The following is a 17,817-nucleotide window of genomic DNA, read 5'->3' as shown; positions in this document are numbered from 1 at the left end:
GAGCAGGCGGGTGGAACTAAATTAGTTTGGAATTATATTTGGCATGGATCGGTTGGACCAAGAGGTCTGTTTCCATGCTATATGGCTGTATGAGTCTGTGAAGGATTAAATCAAAGTCACACGCCTGTCGTCTTAACCTTTATGCCCAGAAAAATATAATGTTTTCTTTCCACATACTGGGCTGAGTGTTTACTGGCAGGATCAAACAAATTGAGCTTCCCTAACAACAGCATGATTCCAGAAATGTTTATTCCAATTCAACGATGACTATTATGAATGAATTTATTCAGGAGCATACTTTTTTCCTTTGTTGCATGAAAATAACTCCACAAAGGCCAATATCCCATCACCGAGTCACCCTTTATTTGCACGTGCCCAATGGTTGACGCTGGTCTGGCATCCTCAGAGCCTGCTGTCAGAATGAACAGAACCTCTGACTCTTCTGTTTATATGAGAGGCATAGATAGAGTGAATAGCCAGAGACTTTTTCCCAGGGCGGAAATGACTATCACGAGGGGGCATAATTTTAAGGTGATTGGAGGAAGATATAAGGGAGATGTCAGAGGTAGGGTTTTTACACAGAGTTGTGGGTACATGGAATGCACTGCCAGCGATGGTCATAGAATCAGATATATTAGGAACATTTAAGCAACTCTTGGATAGGTACATGAATGGTATTAAAATGGAGGGTGTGCATGTTAGTTTTGATCATAGAGTAGGATAATAGGTCAGCACAACATCATTGGCCAAAGGGCCTGTACTGTGCTGTACTGTTCTATGTTCTATATCTATCTGTCAGCCAGGGTTCGCTGACTGAGGCAGTTAACTTGGTCCAATCAGGGAACTCATATTCTATGATGTCCACCTGTCTGACTTTGTTACAATCACCTACTGGAAAAGCTGTAAGTAAAGTAAATGCACTTTGTTTTCTTCTTTCCTTTTTAGAACCTCCAACACCAGCAGCTGCACCCCGAGTGATAGAGGTTGGCTCAACGTTCCTGATGGTGGACCTAAATATCAACAACACTATTGGAAATGGTCCCATTATTCAGAAAGAGATGGTATACCAGAAGATCTCAGATTCCCAGGTAGAAGTCCAGGCTGTTGTCGGTCCAAACTATAAGCTGATAGACTTAGACCCAGACACCAAATACCAGATCAACATCCGACTGACTCGGCCTGGTGAGGGAGGGCAAGGAAAGCCAGGACCCAAACTCATCAGCAAGACCAAATGTGCAGGTAAATCACTTCTATTTTTGTTTGTTTGAGATACATCCAAGGATTTCGAAGGACTGGTTAGGAGAGTGGCCAAAGAAATGGCAGATGGAGTATAACGTGGGAAAGTGTGAGGTCATGCACTTTGGTAAGAAGAATAAAAGCATGAATTTTTCTCTAAATGGGGAGAAAATTCTCAAGATAAACTTGCAGGTCGAGTCAGTAATCAGGAAGGCAAATGCAATGATGGCATTTATTTTGAGAGGACCTGAACATAAAAGCAGGTATTTACTACTGATGCTTTATAAGGCTCTGGTCAGGCCACATTTTGAGTATTGTGTGCAGTTTTGGGCCTCATATCTCAGAAAGGACGTACTGATCCTGGAGTGGGTTCAGAGGAGGTTCACGAGAATGATCCAAGGAGTGGAAAGCTGAACAGATGAGGAACATTTGAGAACTCTGGGACTATACTCAATGGAGTTTAAATGGATGAGGGAGGTCTAATTGAAACTTAAAGAATACTGAATGGCCTGGACAGAGTGGATGTTAGGAAGGTGCTTCCATTGGTAGGAGAGACTAGAACCTGAGGGCATAGCGTTAGAGTAAAGGGAAGACCTTATAGAATGGAGATAAGGAGAAACTTCTTCAGCCAGAGAGTGGTGAATATATGGAATTCACCAGAGAGTAGCGAATATATGGTATTCACTGCCACAGAGGGCTGTGGAGGCCAGGTCGTTTAGCACATTTAAGACTGAGATAGATAGGTTCTTGATTATCAAGAGGATCAAGGGTTATGGGGAGAAAGCGTGAGTATGGGGTTGAGGAACTTATCAGCCATGATTGAATGGTGGAGCTCTACCAATGGACTGAATGGCCTAATTTCTGCTCCTTTGTCTTCTGGTCATTGCACCTCTCCATAATCTGCCTACATATTTGTTCCTCAATGTCCTGGTGGCATCAGTGATTGCACCCTTCTTTTTTTGAGTTCTATCCGTATTGCCTAAGTGGATGACCTGACCAGTATGTCCTCTCTGAGTTCAGATGTGACATTCTCCCTGATTAGTAATACAACTCCTCCACCTCTTTTATCTCCCCAGCTCCTTTTATATCTCTCTGTACTTCACTTAAAACTACAAAATCCTGGAATGTTCTGCAACCAGTTGTGTCCCTCTCTCAAACAAGTTTCTGTAATCTTTTCTGTAATCTTGGCTTCATATGCACTCTCGTCATGCTGTGCAGCTGGTAACCACCTTTGCACTGAAATTTCCTTGAAGATATAGCCCCTGAGTGCTAATTATGCAGGTGGCAGTGTCCAATGCTTACAGAATTGATCCTTGACATCTTGGTAAATTTTGGAGCGTAAATGCAGATGAAGTCAACTGGCTTCATGCTTCTTGCCAAGTGATGAGTAAGAAGGCCCCCTGACCCTTCTGTGGTGAGCTTCAGTCATCGTGATTGGACTTTGAATGTGAAACCCCATGCCATGCTTATAGAACATAGAACAGTACAGCACAGTACAGGCCCTTCAGCCCACGATGTTGTGCTGACCTCTTATCTTACTAAGATCAATCTACCCTGCATATCCTACGTTATACTAACTCCAGAGATAATGGGAACTGCAGATGCTGGAGATTCCAAGATAATAAGATGTGAGGCTGGATGAACACAGCAGGTGTGCTCCTGAGATGCTGCTTGGCCTGCTGTGTTCATCCAGCCTCACATCTTATTATCTTATACTAACTCCATGTGCCTATCCAAGAGTCGCTTAAAAGTCTCTAAAGTACCAGACTCCACTACCACTGCCGGCAGCACACTCCACATGCTCACCATTCTCTGTATGAAGAACCTACCTCTGACATCTCTCCTATACCTTCCTCCAAACACATTAAAACTAGGCACCCTCATAATAGTAATTTCTTCCCTGGGAAAAGGTCTCTGACTACCCACTCTATCTATGCCTCTCATTATCTTGTACACCTCTATCAAGTCACCTCTCATCCTTCTTTGTGCCAATGAAAAAAAACTCTAGCTTCCCCAACCATTCCTCATTAGACCTGCCCTCTAGTCCAGGCAGCATTCTGGTAAATCTCCTTTCCACCGTCTCTAAAGCTTCCATGTCTTTTCTCTCATGAGGTGACCAGAACTGAATACAATATTCCAAGTGTCTAACTTGCAATATTGTTAGATCTTGGGCCTCTTGGGCTCCCCCCAACCAAAAAAGGTATAGTATTTCTCAAAGGGATCTACCTTGACTAAGCCAAGTTTCTGGCAGCGCAGCATTGTCAACATTGAGCCTTGTAATTTGCATCATCAATATATGCAAGATCATCGGCAGGCTGTAATTATGTATGGTAGTGTCCCACCTCCCGACCAGGTGGTCCAGGTTCAAGTCCCACCTTCTCTAGTAGTGTGTTGATTAGGAAAAGATTTACAAGATGGAAACTTAAAGTTTCCAAACCAAGACCCACCTCTTGGCATTGCTAGTATTGTTCAAAGATAATAACTAAATTAGTACTATTTGCTATCAATTCTGCTGCAGCAGTTTCCAAAAAGCTGCCAGATAGATAATGAATGAATTTCTGAGGCACTCTAATCAGAATGTTCTGTCAGCATTTACTCCTTTTGTCTACTTTCCTGAGGTTGACGAAGCATTCAGGCTATTTACCAATAAATGGGATAGCAGTACCAGAGACTATCAAAATATCTCATTTAACAGACAATATGAAATTTGACTTAATTTAAAATGCTTTAGCCTTTGTATTTTCAACAAAAGCTAAATTTGGTTTCTATATTTGATGCTGTTGATTGCAGCTAAATCTTTCAAATCTGACTGACAAACTCATCAACAGGATTGGCAGAAGCAAAGAAACCTCCTGACACATCACTCATTATCAAATTTTGTCACATAATAATTGTAATAATGTTAACATGGAATTCTGGAAACCTTTGCAATAAATTCATAAAATTTAATCTCCTTGATCACTCAAAAATGCCTCATCCTTTATTAAACATCAGCATATTTTTGTAAATATTTATCAATTAAAGATGGTGCACTGATGTTTTGGACTGCAAGTTAATGAATATTTAGGGGTGGAGTAATTAATTTATCTACAGACAATTTAATTTCAATTACATTGCATGATTTACCCTAATGTAGGCAATTCAGCCAATAGTTTTGGAAGTGATGGTACAGGGCTCCTGAAGTGCATTGACAGCTTCCCTTCAGCTGAGCCAGAAGGCTTGGGTTCAGGTCCTGTCTAGGCCTGAGACCAGGAATTCAAATTACACTATCTGGCATGAAAGGATTTAAACCTGGGTCCTCAAAACACTTCTTGGCTGTCTGGATTAGTAGTGAAGTGATAATATCTTTTAGATCATTGCCTCCGTATTATATGGCTAGTGCAATAACCTCTTTCGAATGGTTGATTAGAAGCTATCTGGAAGCAATGCTAATACTTATAGGATAGAGTATTTTTTAAATTCACTTGTGATGTGTGGATGTCACTTTCTGGGCTAGCATATATTCCCTATTTTTAGTTGCCCTTGAGAAGATGAGATGTCTTCTTGAACTACTATAGTCCATGTGCTATAGGTAAACCCATAATGACATTAGGGAGGGAATTCCATGATTTGATCAAGGACACTTAAAGAACAGCAATATATTTCCAAGTCAGGATGATGAGAAGCTTGGTGGGAAAATTGTAGGTGGTGGTATTCCGATGCATCTGCTGTCCTTGTCCTTCTAGATGGTAATGGTCATGGATTTAGAAGGCTGACTAATGATCTTTTGGTGAATTTCTTCTTGGCATTTGGAGATAGTACACTGTTGCTACTGAGTATTGATCATGGAGTGAGAGGATATTTGTAGATGTAATGACAAACAAGTGGGTTGCTTTGGCCTAGATATTTCAAAGCTTCATGAAAGTTGTTGGAATTGCACTCATCTAGCCAAATGGGGAAATATTCTAACACATTCCTCACTTGGGCCTTGTAGCTGGTGAACTGCCTATGGGGAGTCAGGAGGTGAGTTATTCATTGTCGCTGCCATTCTAAGCCACTGACTCGCTCTTTTAGCCTCTGTATTTACCATTTTTTTCATTGTTTTACAAGATTGGATGTTGCTGGCCAGGCCAGCATTTATTGCCCACCCCTAATTGACCAGAGGAGAGTTAAGAGTCAACCACATTGCTATAGGTCTGAAGTCAAATGTTGACCAGATCAGAAAGATTTACTAGGTAGGTTTTTTCAACAGTTGCCAGTTGTTTCATGATCACTATTGGACTCTAAATTTCTTTTCTCTTACTGAATCCAAATTTTTCCAACTGGCAGGATTCAAACCTGCGTCCCCAGAATACTTCCGGGGTCTCTGGATTAATAGTCTAATGAAAATGCCATTAGGCCTTCACCTCTATTATATGGCTAATCCAGTTGAGTTTCTGGTCAATGGTAACCCGAGGATATTGATAATGCAGGATTTCTTGATGGTAACACCATTGAATGTCAAGGGCCAATAGTTAGATTGACTGACGATCGTCTGGTGTTTGTGTGGCATGGATGTTACTTGCCACCTTCCAAGCCAAGCCTGGACATTGTCCAGGTCTTGGTGCATTTGGGCATGGAAGCTTCATGATGGAGCTCTGTCTGAGACTGAACAGCTTCCCTTTTCAACCTGTGTGTAGCATTTACAATACTGAAATTTTTCACAGCTGATTGATATTAGTGTTATCAATCTAGTTCTAGGTTCAGAAAACAAGACTGATAGCAAATGAAACATCTCTAAACATCAGAAACATCTGACTAGTCAATATCACTGCAAATGTGTTTTCTAGTCCTGGCCAAATTGACTGTCAAGCTGGACTAAACAGTTGCCTTGAATGGACCTTCAGTGGAAGGAACAGAAGTGCAAACCTGAACTGCAACTTGAAACTGATTCTTCTTGCTGAAAAACAATTGAGTTTGCATTGGTCCATCCCTGTGCACACGTCGCAAATTCTGCAGTAATGAGATCCCAAGGCTCAGCTTTAAATCAAGAAATGCAATGTTTGCATCTCTTATCGTCTGGCTGGTTAAGTGGTTTTGAAAGGGTTTCCCAACCTGATCCAGAAAGACCAAAAATGACAGTCTTGATTGCACGTTTTGTAACACCATAGGCCTGCATGGTCATGCCTTCATTGTGTTTGTGCTAGAACCATGAAACCTGCCCCAAACTTTGAACCATTTGAAATCTCAGAAATAAGAATACACATTTATTTTGTTGATTGGCCGTTTTCTCACACAGTATATACAAATTACATAGGTTGGTTAGAATTTTCATTCAGTTGAGAAAATATTGGGAAGTTTTGATGCTTTGAATATGCTTTGACATGACCTGTGGCGTTTTCTAAATGATTAAGGATTTTGGCTTTTCCAGAGTTGGGTTATGGATCAGTTGTCACTTCCAGGAATCCAAATTCAGGACTCCAAATGTTATTTCAGTTTTCTTTCCACAGATGCGGCCAAACCTGCTTAGCTTTTCCAGCATTTCTGTCTATGTTTAAACCATGGCTGTACTATGGTCATGCGCTGAGTGACCTAGGCATCAGTGAGCAGGTTAATACTAAGCAGGTTAACAAAGTGTAAAGCTGGATGAACACAGCAGGGCAAGCAGCATCTCAGGAGCACAAAAGCTGACGTTTCGGGCCTAGACCCTTCATCAGAGAGGGGATGGGGAGAGCGTTCTGGAATAAATAGGGAGAGAGAGGGAGGCGGACAGAAGATGGACAGAAAAGAAGATAGGTGGAGACAAGAGTATAGGTAGGTAGGGGATAGGTCAGTCCAGGGAAGACGGACAGGTCAAGGAGGCGGGATGACGTGGGTAGGTAGGAAGTGGAGGTGCGGCCTGAGGTGGGAGGAAGGGATAGGTGAGAGGAAGAACAGGTTAGGGAGGCGGGGACAGGCTGGGCTGGTTTTGTGATGCAGTCGGGGGAGGGGATGAGCTGGGCTGGTTTTGGGATGCAGTGGGGGAAGGGGAGATTTTGAAGCTTGTGAAGTCCACATTGATACCATTTTTGCAGGAGGGTGGGTGGGAGGAGGTGTGTTCTAGGTAGCTGTCGGAGTCGGTGGGCTTGAATTGGATATCAGTTTCTAGCTGGTTACCTGAGATGGAGACTGAGAGGTCCAGGAAAGTGAGGGGTGTGTTGGAGATGGCTCAGGTGAACTTAAGGTTGGGATGGAAGGTGTTGGTGAAGTATGTTAGCAGGTAAGCAGGTAAGCCTGCTGTGTTCATCCAGCTTCACACTTTGTTATGTTGGATTCTCCAGCATCTGCAGTTCCCATTATTTCTAATACTAAGCAGGTGCTGCTTGGTAGGACTATTGATGACACCTTCCATTATTTTACTGATGATTGTGAGTATATTGACGGGGTAGTAATTCCCTGGATTGGGCTGGGTTTGCCTTGCTTTTGTGTACTGGACACGTGGACAATTTTCCACTTGTCAGGTAGATGCCAGTTTTGTAGTTGTATAGTTTGGTTAGGGGCACAGCAATTTCTGGAGCACATCTTCAGTATAATTAGTGGAATATCATCAGGACCAAAATAACCTTTGCACCATTCAGTACCCCCAACCATTTCTTGACATCATTTAGAGTGAATTGTCTAGGCTGAAGACTGGCAACTGTGCTGCTGGTGACCTCTTGAGGAGGCCAAGATGGATCATCCACTGCTTGATTGTTGTGACTACTTAAGCCTTAGGTATTCCACAGGGATATTTGAGGAGCCTCCTCCAGTAAATTAGAGCTATACAATTTTACAGGAGAGAAGGAGACACTTTGGTCATTGTGTCTGTGCTGGCTCCTGAAACAGCTACCCAGCTAGTTCCATTCTCCAACCCACTATCTAAATTCATCACTTCCAAGCATACATCCAGCTCTCTTTGAAACCTCCTACGGTATCCACCTCCACCATTCTCCAAGGCAGTGCTTTTCAAATCCTAACAACGTTCCTAGTAAAGAAGTTTCTCTTCATCTTACTCTCTTGCTGAAAACCTTGAAATTATGACCCCGGGTTACTTGCATACCAACTTGTGAAAACAGAATATCCTTTACTCTGTCAAAATTGTTTATAGTTGTGAACACCTCAATAAGGCCACCTCTTAATCTTCTCTGTTCCAAGGAGGATAAGCGAAACTTCTCTAATCTTTCTTTGTTTCTAACATTGCTGGTTTCATTCCACTAAAACTCCTTTGAACTCTCCAGGACTTAACATACTTCCTTAAATATAGTGCCCAGAACTAAACACAATAATCTGAATGTGCAATAAATAAAACTCCACAAGAACTGTGGTTGCAGGAAATCAGAAACAATATCAGAAATTTCTGGAAAAATGCAGCAAGTCTACCAAGAAATCCAACTTTCCAGCAGTTCCTGTTTTTATTTCTGACTTCCAGCATCTGTGGTTCCTTCGGTTTTTTTGTTTAGTTCACATTTACATTATTGCATTCAGTTCTGAGCACCTTATTTAAGGAAGAGTGTTAAAGCCCTGGAGAGAGTTCAAAAGAGATTTAAAAGAAGTAAACCAGGAATGGGGGATTTTAGATTCAAGGAAAGATTACAGAAATTGCAAGAAAGCTGTCTTTGTTGGAGACCTAATAAAAGCCACAAGAACTCTGGATGCTGTAAATCAGGAACAAAGACAAGTTGCTGGAAAAACTCAGTGGGTCTGGCAGCATATGTGAAGAAAAAAATCAGAATTAACATTTTGTCTGTGGTGACCCTTCCTTATCCAGTTCTGAGAAAGGGTCACCAGACCCAAAACGTTAACTCTGATTTTTTCTTCACAGATGCTGCCAGACCCGCAGAGCTTTTCCAGCAACTTCCGTTTTTGTTGCTGAAAGACCTGTTTAAATTTCCCAACAATTTCTGTTTCTGTTTTTGATACTCCAGATGTGTTCTGACCAGTGATTTGTAGAGGTTTAGCATTACTTCCTTGCTTCAATATTCTAAGCCTCTGTTTATAAACCCAAGAATCCTATTAGCCTTCTTAACAAATGTTTGCCACATTCTGTCCACATTCAGAGAATTATGCACATGAATACCAAGGTCCCTCTGCTCCTGTACTCCCCTCAAAGTTGTACCATTGAGCATGTATTGTATTTCTATGTTTCTTCTATCAAAATACCTTACATTTCTCTGCACACTTAAGCAGCCAACTTGTCAATGTCTCCTTGAAGTTTCTCAGCATCATCCTAACTATTCAGTGTTCTTCACAGCCTAGTATCATCTGCAAATTTGGAGTTATTTGCACTCTGCACCATTGTGATAATGTGGGAAAATGGTGACAAAGTAGAAAGTTAGCTATGATCCAGTCAAATGGCAGAACAGGCATGATGAGCTGAATGGTGTAATCATCTTATTTCCTACACTCCTGAGAAACTTCACATTTAGCACACCTCGGAATAGAAACAAGAATGTCAAATTTCCTACTTCAGAAAAGGATGACAATTTTGTTGGCATGTCAAGTCTGATTGATTGACATGTTACAATAGAGAGAGCACCTACAAAATATTTTGGCTGTACTATGTTAAATACAAACAGTGCTTAAATGCTTGGATATAGTCCTTTTCCTTGCAGAGGACAGGTTTCTCTGTGTGAATGTATGTAAATTACAGTAGATCTAAGTGCATCATATTACACATGATTCGTTACTTGCATAATTCTTAAAAGATGAGATTGTTGAGTACATGATGTCCAATGGCTAATGTCAATTAGGCATCATGTTCTGAAGTTTACAAGCATAGACTTTTGCCAATCTTCTGCTTGTTGCAAACAGCCAAAGGGACATGTGATAATGGGAACTGCAGATGCTGGAGAATCCAAGATAATAAAGTGTGAAGCTGGATTAACACAGCAGGCCAAGCAGCATCTCAGGAACACAAAAGCTGACGTTTCGGGCCTAGACCCTTCATCAGAGAGGGGGATGGGGTGAGGGTTCTGGAATAAATAGGGAGAGAGGGGGAGGCGGACCAAAGATGGAGAGAAAAGAAGATAGGTGGAGAGTAGAGTATAGGTGGGGAGGTAGGGAGGGGATATGTCAGTCCAGGGAAGACGGACAGGTCAAGGAGGTGGGATGAGGTTAGTAGGTAAGAAAAGGAGGTACAGCTTGTGGTGGGAGGAAGGGATGGGTGAGAGGAAGAACAGGTTAGGGATGCAGAGACAGGCAGGGCTGGTTTTGGGATGCAGTGGGGGGAGGGGATGAGCTGGGCTGGTTTTGGGATGCGGTGGGGGAAGGGGAGATTTTGAAGCTGGTGAAGTCCACATTGATACCATTGGGCTGCAGGGTTCCCAAGCGGAATATGAGTCGCTGTTCCTGCAACCTTCGGGTGGCATCATTGTGGCACTACAGGAGGCCCATGATGGACATGCCATCTAAAGAATGGGAGGGGGAGTTGAAATGGTTCGCGATTGGGAGGTGCCGTTGTTTGTTGCGAACCGAGCGGAGGTGTTCTGCAAAGCGGTCCCCAAGCCTCCGCTTGGTTTCCCCAATGTAGAGGAGGCCACACCGGGTACAATGGAAACAGTACACCACATTGGCAGATGTGCAGGTGAACCTCTGCTTAATATGGAAAGTCATCTTGGAGCCTGGGATAGGGGTGAGGGAGGAGGTGTGGGGGCAAGTGTAGCACTTCCTGCGGTTGCAGGGGAAGGTGCCGGGTATGGTGGGGTTGGAGGGCAGTGTGGAGCGAACAAGGGAGTCACGGAGTGAGTGGTCTCTCCAGAAAGCAGACAAGGGTGGGGATGGCAAAATGTCTTGGGTGGTGGGATCAGATTGTAGATGGCGGAAATCTTGGAAGATGATGTGTTGTATCCGGAGGTTGGTGGGATGGTGTGTGAAAATGAAGGGGATCCTCTGGGGGCAGTTGTGGCGGGGGCGGGCTGTGAGGGATGTGTTGCGGGAAATGTGGGAGACGCAGTCAAGGGCGTTCTCGACCACTGTGGGGGGAAGGTTGTGGTCCTTGAAGAACTTGGACATGACCAAACCATCATCTCCAACGCCATTCATGACCTCATCACCTCAGGAGACCTCCCACCCACAGCCTCCAACTTCATTGGCCCCAACCCCGCACCGCCCATTTCTATCTCCTTCCCAAAACCCACAAACCTGCCTGCCCTGGTCGACCCATTTTCTCAGCCTGTTCCTGCCTCACCGAACTCATCTCCACCTATCTGGACTCCATTTTCTCCCCTTTGGTCCAGGAACTCCCTATCTACGTCCGTGACACCACCCACGCACTCCACCTCCTCCAGAACTTCCAATTTCCTGGCCCCCAATGCCTCATTTTCACCATGGATGTCCAGTCCCTTTACACCTGTATTCCACATGCACATGGCCTCAAGGCCCTCCGCTTCTTCCTGACCCGCAGGCCAGAGCAGTCCCCCTCCACTGACACCCTCAACCGCCTAGCCGAACTCGTCGCCACCCTCAACAACTTCTCTTTCGATTCCTCCCACTTCCTACAGACAAAGGGGGTGGCCATGGGCAACCGCATGGGCCCCAGCTATGCCTGCCTCTTTGTAGGTTACGTGGAACAGTCCCTCTTCCGTACCTACACAGGCCCCAAGCCCCACCTCTTCCTCCGTTACATTGATGACTGTATTGGCGCCGCCTCTTGCTCCCCAGAGGAGCTCGAATAGTTCATCCACTTCACCAACACCTTCCACCCCAACCTTCAGTTCACCTGGGCCATCTCCAGCACATCCCTCACCTTCCTGGACCTCTCAGTCTCCATCTCAGGCAAACAGCTTGTAACTGATGTCCATTTCAAGCCCACCGACTCCCACAGCTACCTAGAATACACCTCCTCCCACCCACCCTCCTGCAAAAATTCCATTCCCTATTCCCAATTCCTCTGCCGCATCTGCTCCCACGATGAGGCATTCCACTCCCGCGCATCCCAGATGTCCAAGTTTTTCAAGGACCGCAATTTTCCCCCAACAGTGGTCAAGAACGCCCTTGACCGCGTCTCCTGCATTTCCCGCAACACATCCCTCACACCCCGCCCCCGCCACAACAGCCCAAAGAGGATCCCCCTCGTTCTCACACACCACCCCACCAACCTTCCGGATACAACGCATCATCCTCCGACACTTCTGCCATCTACAATCTGTCCCCACCACCCAAGACATTTTTCCATCCCCACCCTTGACTGCTTTCCGGAGAGGCCACTCTCTCCGTGACTCCCTTGTTCGCTCCACACTGCCCTCCAACCCCACCATACCCGGCACCTTCCCCTGCAACCGCAGGAAGTGCTACACTTGCCCCCACACCTCCTCCCTCACCCCTATCCCAGGCCCAAAGATGACTTTCCATATTAAGCAGAGGTTCACCTGCACATCTGCCAATGTGGTATACTGTATCCATTGTACCCGGTGTGGCTTCCTCTACATTGGGGAAACCAAGCGGAGGCTTGGGGACCGCTTTGCAGAACACCTCCGCTCGATTCGCAACGAACAACTGCACCTCCTAGTCGTGAACCATTTCAACTCCCCCTCCCATTCTTTAGATGGCATGTCCATCATGGGCCTCCTGCAGTGCCACAATGATGTCACCCGAAGGTTGCAGGAACAGCAACTCATATTCCGCCTGGGAACCCTGCAGCCCAATGGTATCAATGTGGACTTCACCAGCTTCAAAATCTCCCCTTCCCCCACTGCATCCCAAAACCAGCCCAGTTCGTCCCCTCCCCCCACTGCACCACACAACCAGCCCAGCTCTTCCCCTCCACCCACTGCATCCCAAAACCAGTCCAACCTGTCTCTGCCTCCCTAACCCGTTCTTCCTCTCACCCATCCCTTCCTCCCACCTCAAGCCGTACCTCCATTTCCTACCTACTAACCTCATCCCACCTCCTTGACCTGTCCGTCTTCCCTGGACTGACCTATCACCTCCCGACCTCCCCACCTATACTCTACTTTCCACCTATCTTCTTTTCTCTCCCTCTTCGGTCCGCCTCCTCCTCTCTCCCTATTTATTCCAGAACCCTCACCCCATCCCCCTCTCTGATGAAGGGTCTAGGCCCGAAACGTCAGCTTTTGTGCTCCTGAGATGCTGCTTGGCCTGCTGTGTTCATCCAGCTCCACACTTTATTATCTTAGCCAAAGGGACATGTTGTTTTATGTCACCCACACTCCTGGAGCCACACCAGCCCTGAAATTCATGTGCTATATGTAGACATACGTTCATATGAATGGACCTGGCCTCTCTAGGCAAATGGAACATTTCCACGTATTGCAGCTTTTTGGAACTAAACTCAAGTCTGGGGAGCAGTAGTTCCCCAGTGCATTCTCCATGGCAATTCATCAACCAAACAGAGACGACTTGTTAATCTATCAGTAATGGTTCTCAAACAGTTTAAGTTGCTATGATCATTTGAAATTTGCAGTCTCATGTCTGTTGTCATGAGTGGAAGCCAAAACCTTTCAACAGTGTGACTTCTTTCTCAGGTGTCAATCCAGTAGTTGTGTTCTCCTTCGTCATCAGCAATTTGTTTAAGTTTTGATCTTGTAATTCTCAATCTATTTAATTCTGCCCTGCATTATCGCAGCATAAGGGAGTTCAAAGAGTAGGCAAAAGAAGAGAAGTGTACCTTCTGAATGTGTGGGCTAGAAACACTAAAAATATTTAGTTTATATAATTTTAGAACTGACAGTTAGTACATCTCTTTTATGTACTTGTTCATGAATACTAAAAGAGAGTGCAACAACAGTTCAGGGCTCCATAGAATTTGTTCAGTAAATTTACATAAATCGCTGCTTTTACATAATAATCAAAGGCCAAAGGGCAATATCCTTTCGGAAGACAATCAGCCTACATTTTCTAAGCTCAAAGCGGGAACAGAGATTTTGGTGAGGGATTTTGGTGACAAATGCCTGTGCACACATTAACCCTTCAAATACTGATTCTCCCTGTTGATTTTCAGTTGCCCACTCTCCAAAAGTAGTTCTCTATTGTTGAGAAAGAGAATACTACCAAGGCAAATACAGCTGAGGAACCAGAATATGGGCTTTGGGAGTCCTGGCAACCATAATGGCAGGAGTTCATTAACAACTTGTAGCTCTGCTTCACCCAAATCGACAGCATGACTAGAGGTCTGTTGGAGAAAACAGAAGCAGGCGATGAAAGTTATAGACTTTTGGGATGGTACCTGGCAACTAGGAAATGTGAAAGGCAGCTTTGGTTGAGAAACCAGAGTTGGGGATGGGCACTGTTGAGAATCACAAAAAATATTAGGAAATAGTGGTCAGCCAGTTGAAGAATAGCTGGGGAATCGGAGCTGAGAGGGGCCAGAAGTTTTATTATAAGCAGTCCAGTTTCTCAATATAATCAAAATAGTCCTGAAAAAATAATTGAACTGGAAGCTCTTGTCTCCTTAGCAATGCTGCATTTTTCAATCCCCAAGGAAACAGTTCACTTCAAAGCAGGTTTCCAGTTGCACTGTATACCACCAACTTTAAGAACATTGACCATACAACTCAATGAGGATCACTTGTCTGCCTTGATACCAGGAAAATTGTGTCATAAATGACACTGACATCCTCTTCTGCCCATCATGAGGATGTGAATATCAAAGTCATTGGCTGTCAGATGTTGTGAACGACAGAATAATATATAAGTGCAAGGTATTTATTGCTTTGTACAATTACACATAATGAATATGAAAAATTGAGAGTGTGAGGCTGTGATTAAGATTTTACAAAGTAATAAAACACCTCAATATTATGAGTAATTTATAAAACCACTGATATGAAGCTTTTCGTATGTGTAGCTGATTCTGTCATCTCTAGGCAGCATGATCCAACTCAGTTTTTATTCATAATTTGCTGTAGTCAATGAAAATGAAACAAAATTCTTGATGACACATATTTCAATGTAATTAAATAATTTGAGGGCATTGATCTGGAGCTGATTATTTTTAATCATAGAACCAGTGCGGGCACCCAAAGACATCACCTTCTCTGGGATCAAGTCAAGGCAAGCCACTGTACGATGGGACCCATTGGGATATAACAGCACTCTATGCCAGACTTATTTTTACACTGTGTGTTACCACTACACCTTCAGAGGTGGCTACATTCAGACGTTCAAAGAATGCCAGATTGTTACACAAGACACCTCTTCCTTCATCATTAGAAATCTCCAACCTTATACTAATGTCTACGCCAAGATCACGGTACACAATTCTGAAGGAAGGAGAGAGAGTGAAGAACTTAACTTTCAGACAGATGAAGATGGTAAGAACACTCTTTGTTTGTTTTCCCCTTCCATTCAACATGGTTTGGTTGCTTTCTCCTTCAATTAACTGAGTAACAGCCTGAACTAAACTGCTGGAAAAATGATCTAGAAATGGTGGTGAAACTTGATGTTGTAATGAAACTACGTGAGTTGTAAAATACATCTACAAATATATTTGTAAATATTTTTTCTTAGAGTTTAGTTCTTAAACTAGTGATATGGGCTAGGTCTGCTTGTGTAAAAGGGTTTAATTGTTAATTATTTAGGCTTTTCAGAATCATAATCAGAGTCAGAGAGCAGACAACTGGAGACCTCCTGGACTGCTATTCAAAGTTTGGTGGTATGATATAGCTTTAAAAAGCCATTAGCTTGGCAGAAGAATGCTAGTTGAAACATTAGCAGAAGGATGAGTACGGTTTTTTTTCCATTATAAGCTTCTGAATTAATTCAAAGAAAAGTTGATTGAGGTCAGATATATAAGCATTGGTGAGTGATAATGGGAACTGCAGATGCTGGAGAATCCAAGATAACAAAGTGTGGAGCTGGATGAACACAGTAGGCCAAGCAGCATCTCAGGAGCACAAAAGCTGACGTTTTGGGCCTAGGCCCTTCATCAGAGAGCTCTGATGAAGGGTCTAGGCCCGAAAAGTCAGCTTTTGTGCTCCTGAGATGCTGCTTGGCCAGCTGTGTTCATCCAGCTCCACACTTAGATATATAAGCATGGTTTCTCCTAGGAAATGGGTTTGTCAGAGCAGTTAAGGATTATGTAAGGGCTTAGTTTATAATTAAATCCTAACCAGGAGTGTTAGGTTAGAAATCTACACATGTTGTTTAAAGTTGAGAAGGTCCAAGACATCCTTTGTATGAGTTTAAAAAAAAGCTTCACAGCTGACAACAGCAGAACAGAGCAAAATACAGTTGTTATCCCATAAACTTCATATGAAAAGAACATTTCTCTGGATTTTAATTAACTCTAAAGTAGCAGGGTTAGGGAGCAAATGTGATTTTTTTCCCAAGTTTTTTGAAATCTTTTAAACTATGTTGTATGTGGATAGCTTCATTTTGTTTTATCTTAATTTTGTTTAATATATTTTTATTTTATTTATAAGGCCAAATCTGTAACTTGGTGTGCTTATGTTTATGTGAAAGACCACCATGTTAATTGTCAACGATATGATCCATCAAGGTAGATTTCATTCTGGGATGCACCTTGACCAATAATAATATCAGCTGGAAACATATCAATGAGTTTTGATTTCCTCTACCAATCAACAAAGATCATTGGCTTCAATGAAAAGAAATAGGAACAGGAGTCTGTCATTACTTCTACACCATGATTCGATTAGATCAAGGCTGATCTGATATTCCTCATACCCTGTTTCCTGCATTTTGTCTGTAACTCTTGATCTCCCTACTGATCCAGAATCTATTTATTTCAGCCTTAAATATACACAAGGACTCTACCCCACAGGTCTTCATGGCAAAGAATTCCAAAGGCTCTCAACCTTCCGATAAAAGAAATTCCTCCATACCTTACTATTAATTTGGTACCCCCTTATTCTGAGGCTATGTCCTCCAATCCCAGACTGTCCCATGAGGGGAAACATACTCTCAGTTTATACCCTGTCAAGACCCTTAAGAATCTTGTATGTTTCAATGAGGTCACCTCTCATTCTTCGAAATTCCAGTGAATAGAGTTTCAACCTGTCTAATCTTTGCTCAAAAGACAATGCATACCAAAAATTACCCTAGTGAGCCTTCTCTGAACAGCCTCCAATGAACAAAGAATGTAGAACAGTACAGTACAGGAACAGGCCCTTTGGCCCATCATGTCTGTGCTGACTATGATGCCAGTCTGAACTAATCCTATCTGCTTGCACATAGTCTGTATCCATCTATTCCCTGCCTGTTCAAGCCCTGTCTAAACACCTCTTAAATGCTGCTATTGTATCTGCTTCTGCTTGGCAGCATGTTCTAGGTACTGATCACCATCTGAGTAAAAGATTTTCCTCCTTTAAACTTTTCCCCTCTCACCTTAAATCTATGCTCTCCATTATTTGACATTTATAGACTGTAAAAAAGACCCTGACTATCTTTAAAAAGAGGGCCAAAACTGCTCACAGTACTCCAGTTGTGGTCTCACTAGTACCTCGTACAATTGCAGTAAGATTTTTATACTCTTGAAATAAGGGTTAGCATTCCCTTAGCTCTTCCTGATTACCTGCTATAACTGTGTTTTGTGCACAAGTACCCCCAAGTCCCTTTGTATGTCAGTCAGAGGATCCTGCTCCTGTCAGTCGTGGGCGCAGTCTGTGTACAGTTCTGGGCTTGGCA

At 43.4% G+C, this 17,817-nt stretch overlaps 1 protein-coding gene across 1 annotated transcript in view; it reads left to right on the top strand.

The window, feature by feature from the left end:
- LOC125464900 (receptor-type tyrosine-protein phosphatase U-like) overlaps window positions 1-17,817 on the top strand; it is a 321,742-nt gene that overhangs the window by 129,634 nt on the left and 174,291 nt on the right. Inside the window, exons 7-8 of the mRNA XM_059654370.1 lie at window positions 946-1,239; window positions 15,174-15,482. Coding sequence (XP_059510353.1) covers window positions 946-1,239; window positions 15,174-15,482 — 603 coding nt within the window. The remainder of the gene's footprint in view (window positions 1-945; window positions 1,240-15,173; window positions 15,483-17,817) is intronic.

This window comes from Stegostoma tigrinum, chromosome 24, assembly GCF_030684315.1.
Source record: "Stegostoma tigrinum isolate sSteTig4 chromosome 24, sSteTig4.hap1, whole genome shotgun sequence".
NCBI lineage: Eukaryota > Metazoa > Chordata > Chondrichthyes > Orectolobiformes > Stegostomatidae > Stegostoma > Stegostoma tigrinum.
Note: the sequence above shows the minus strand (reverse complement) of the source record. Positions and strands in the feature narration are given on the sequence as shown.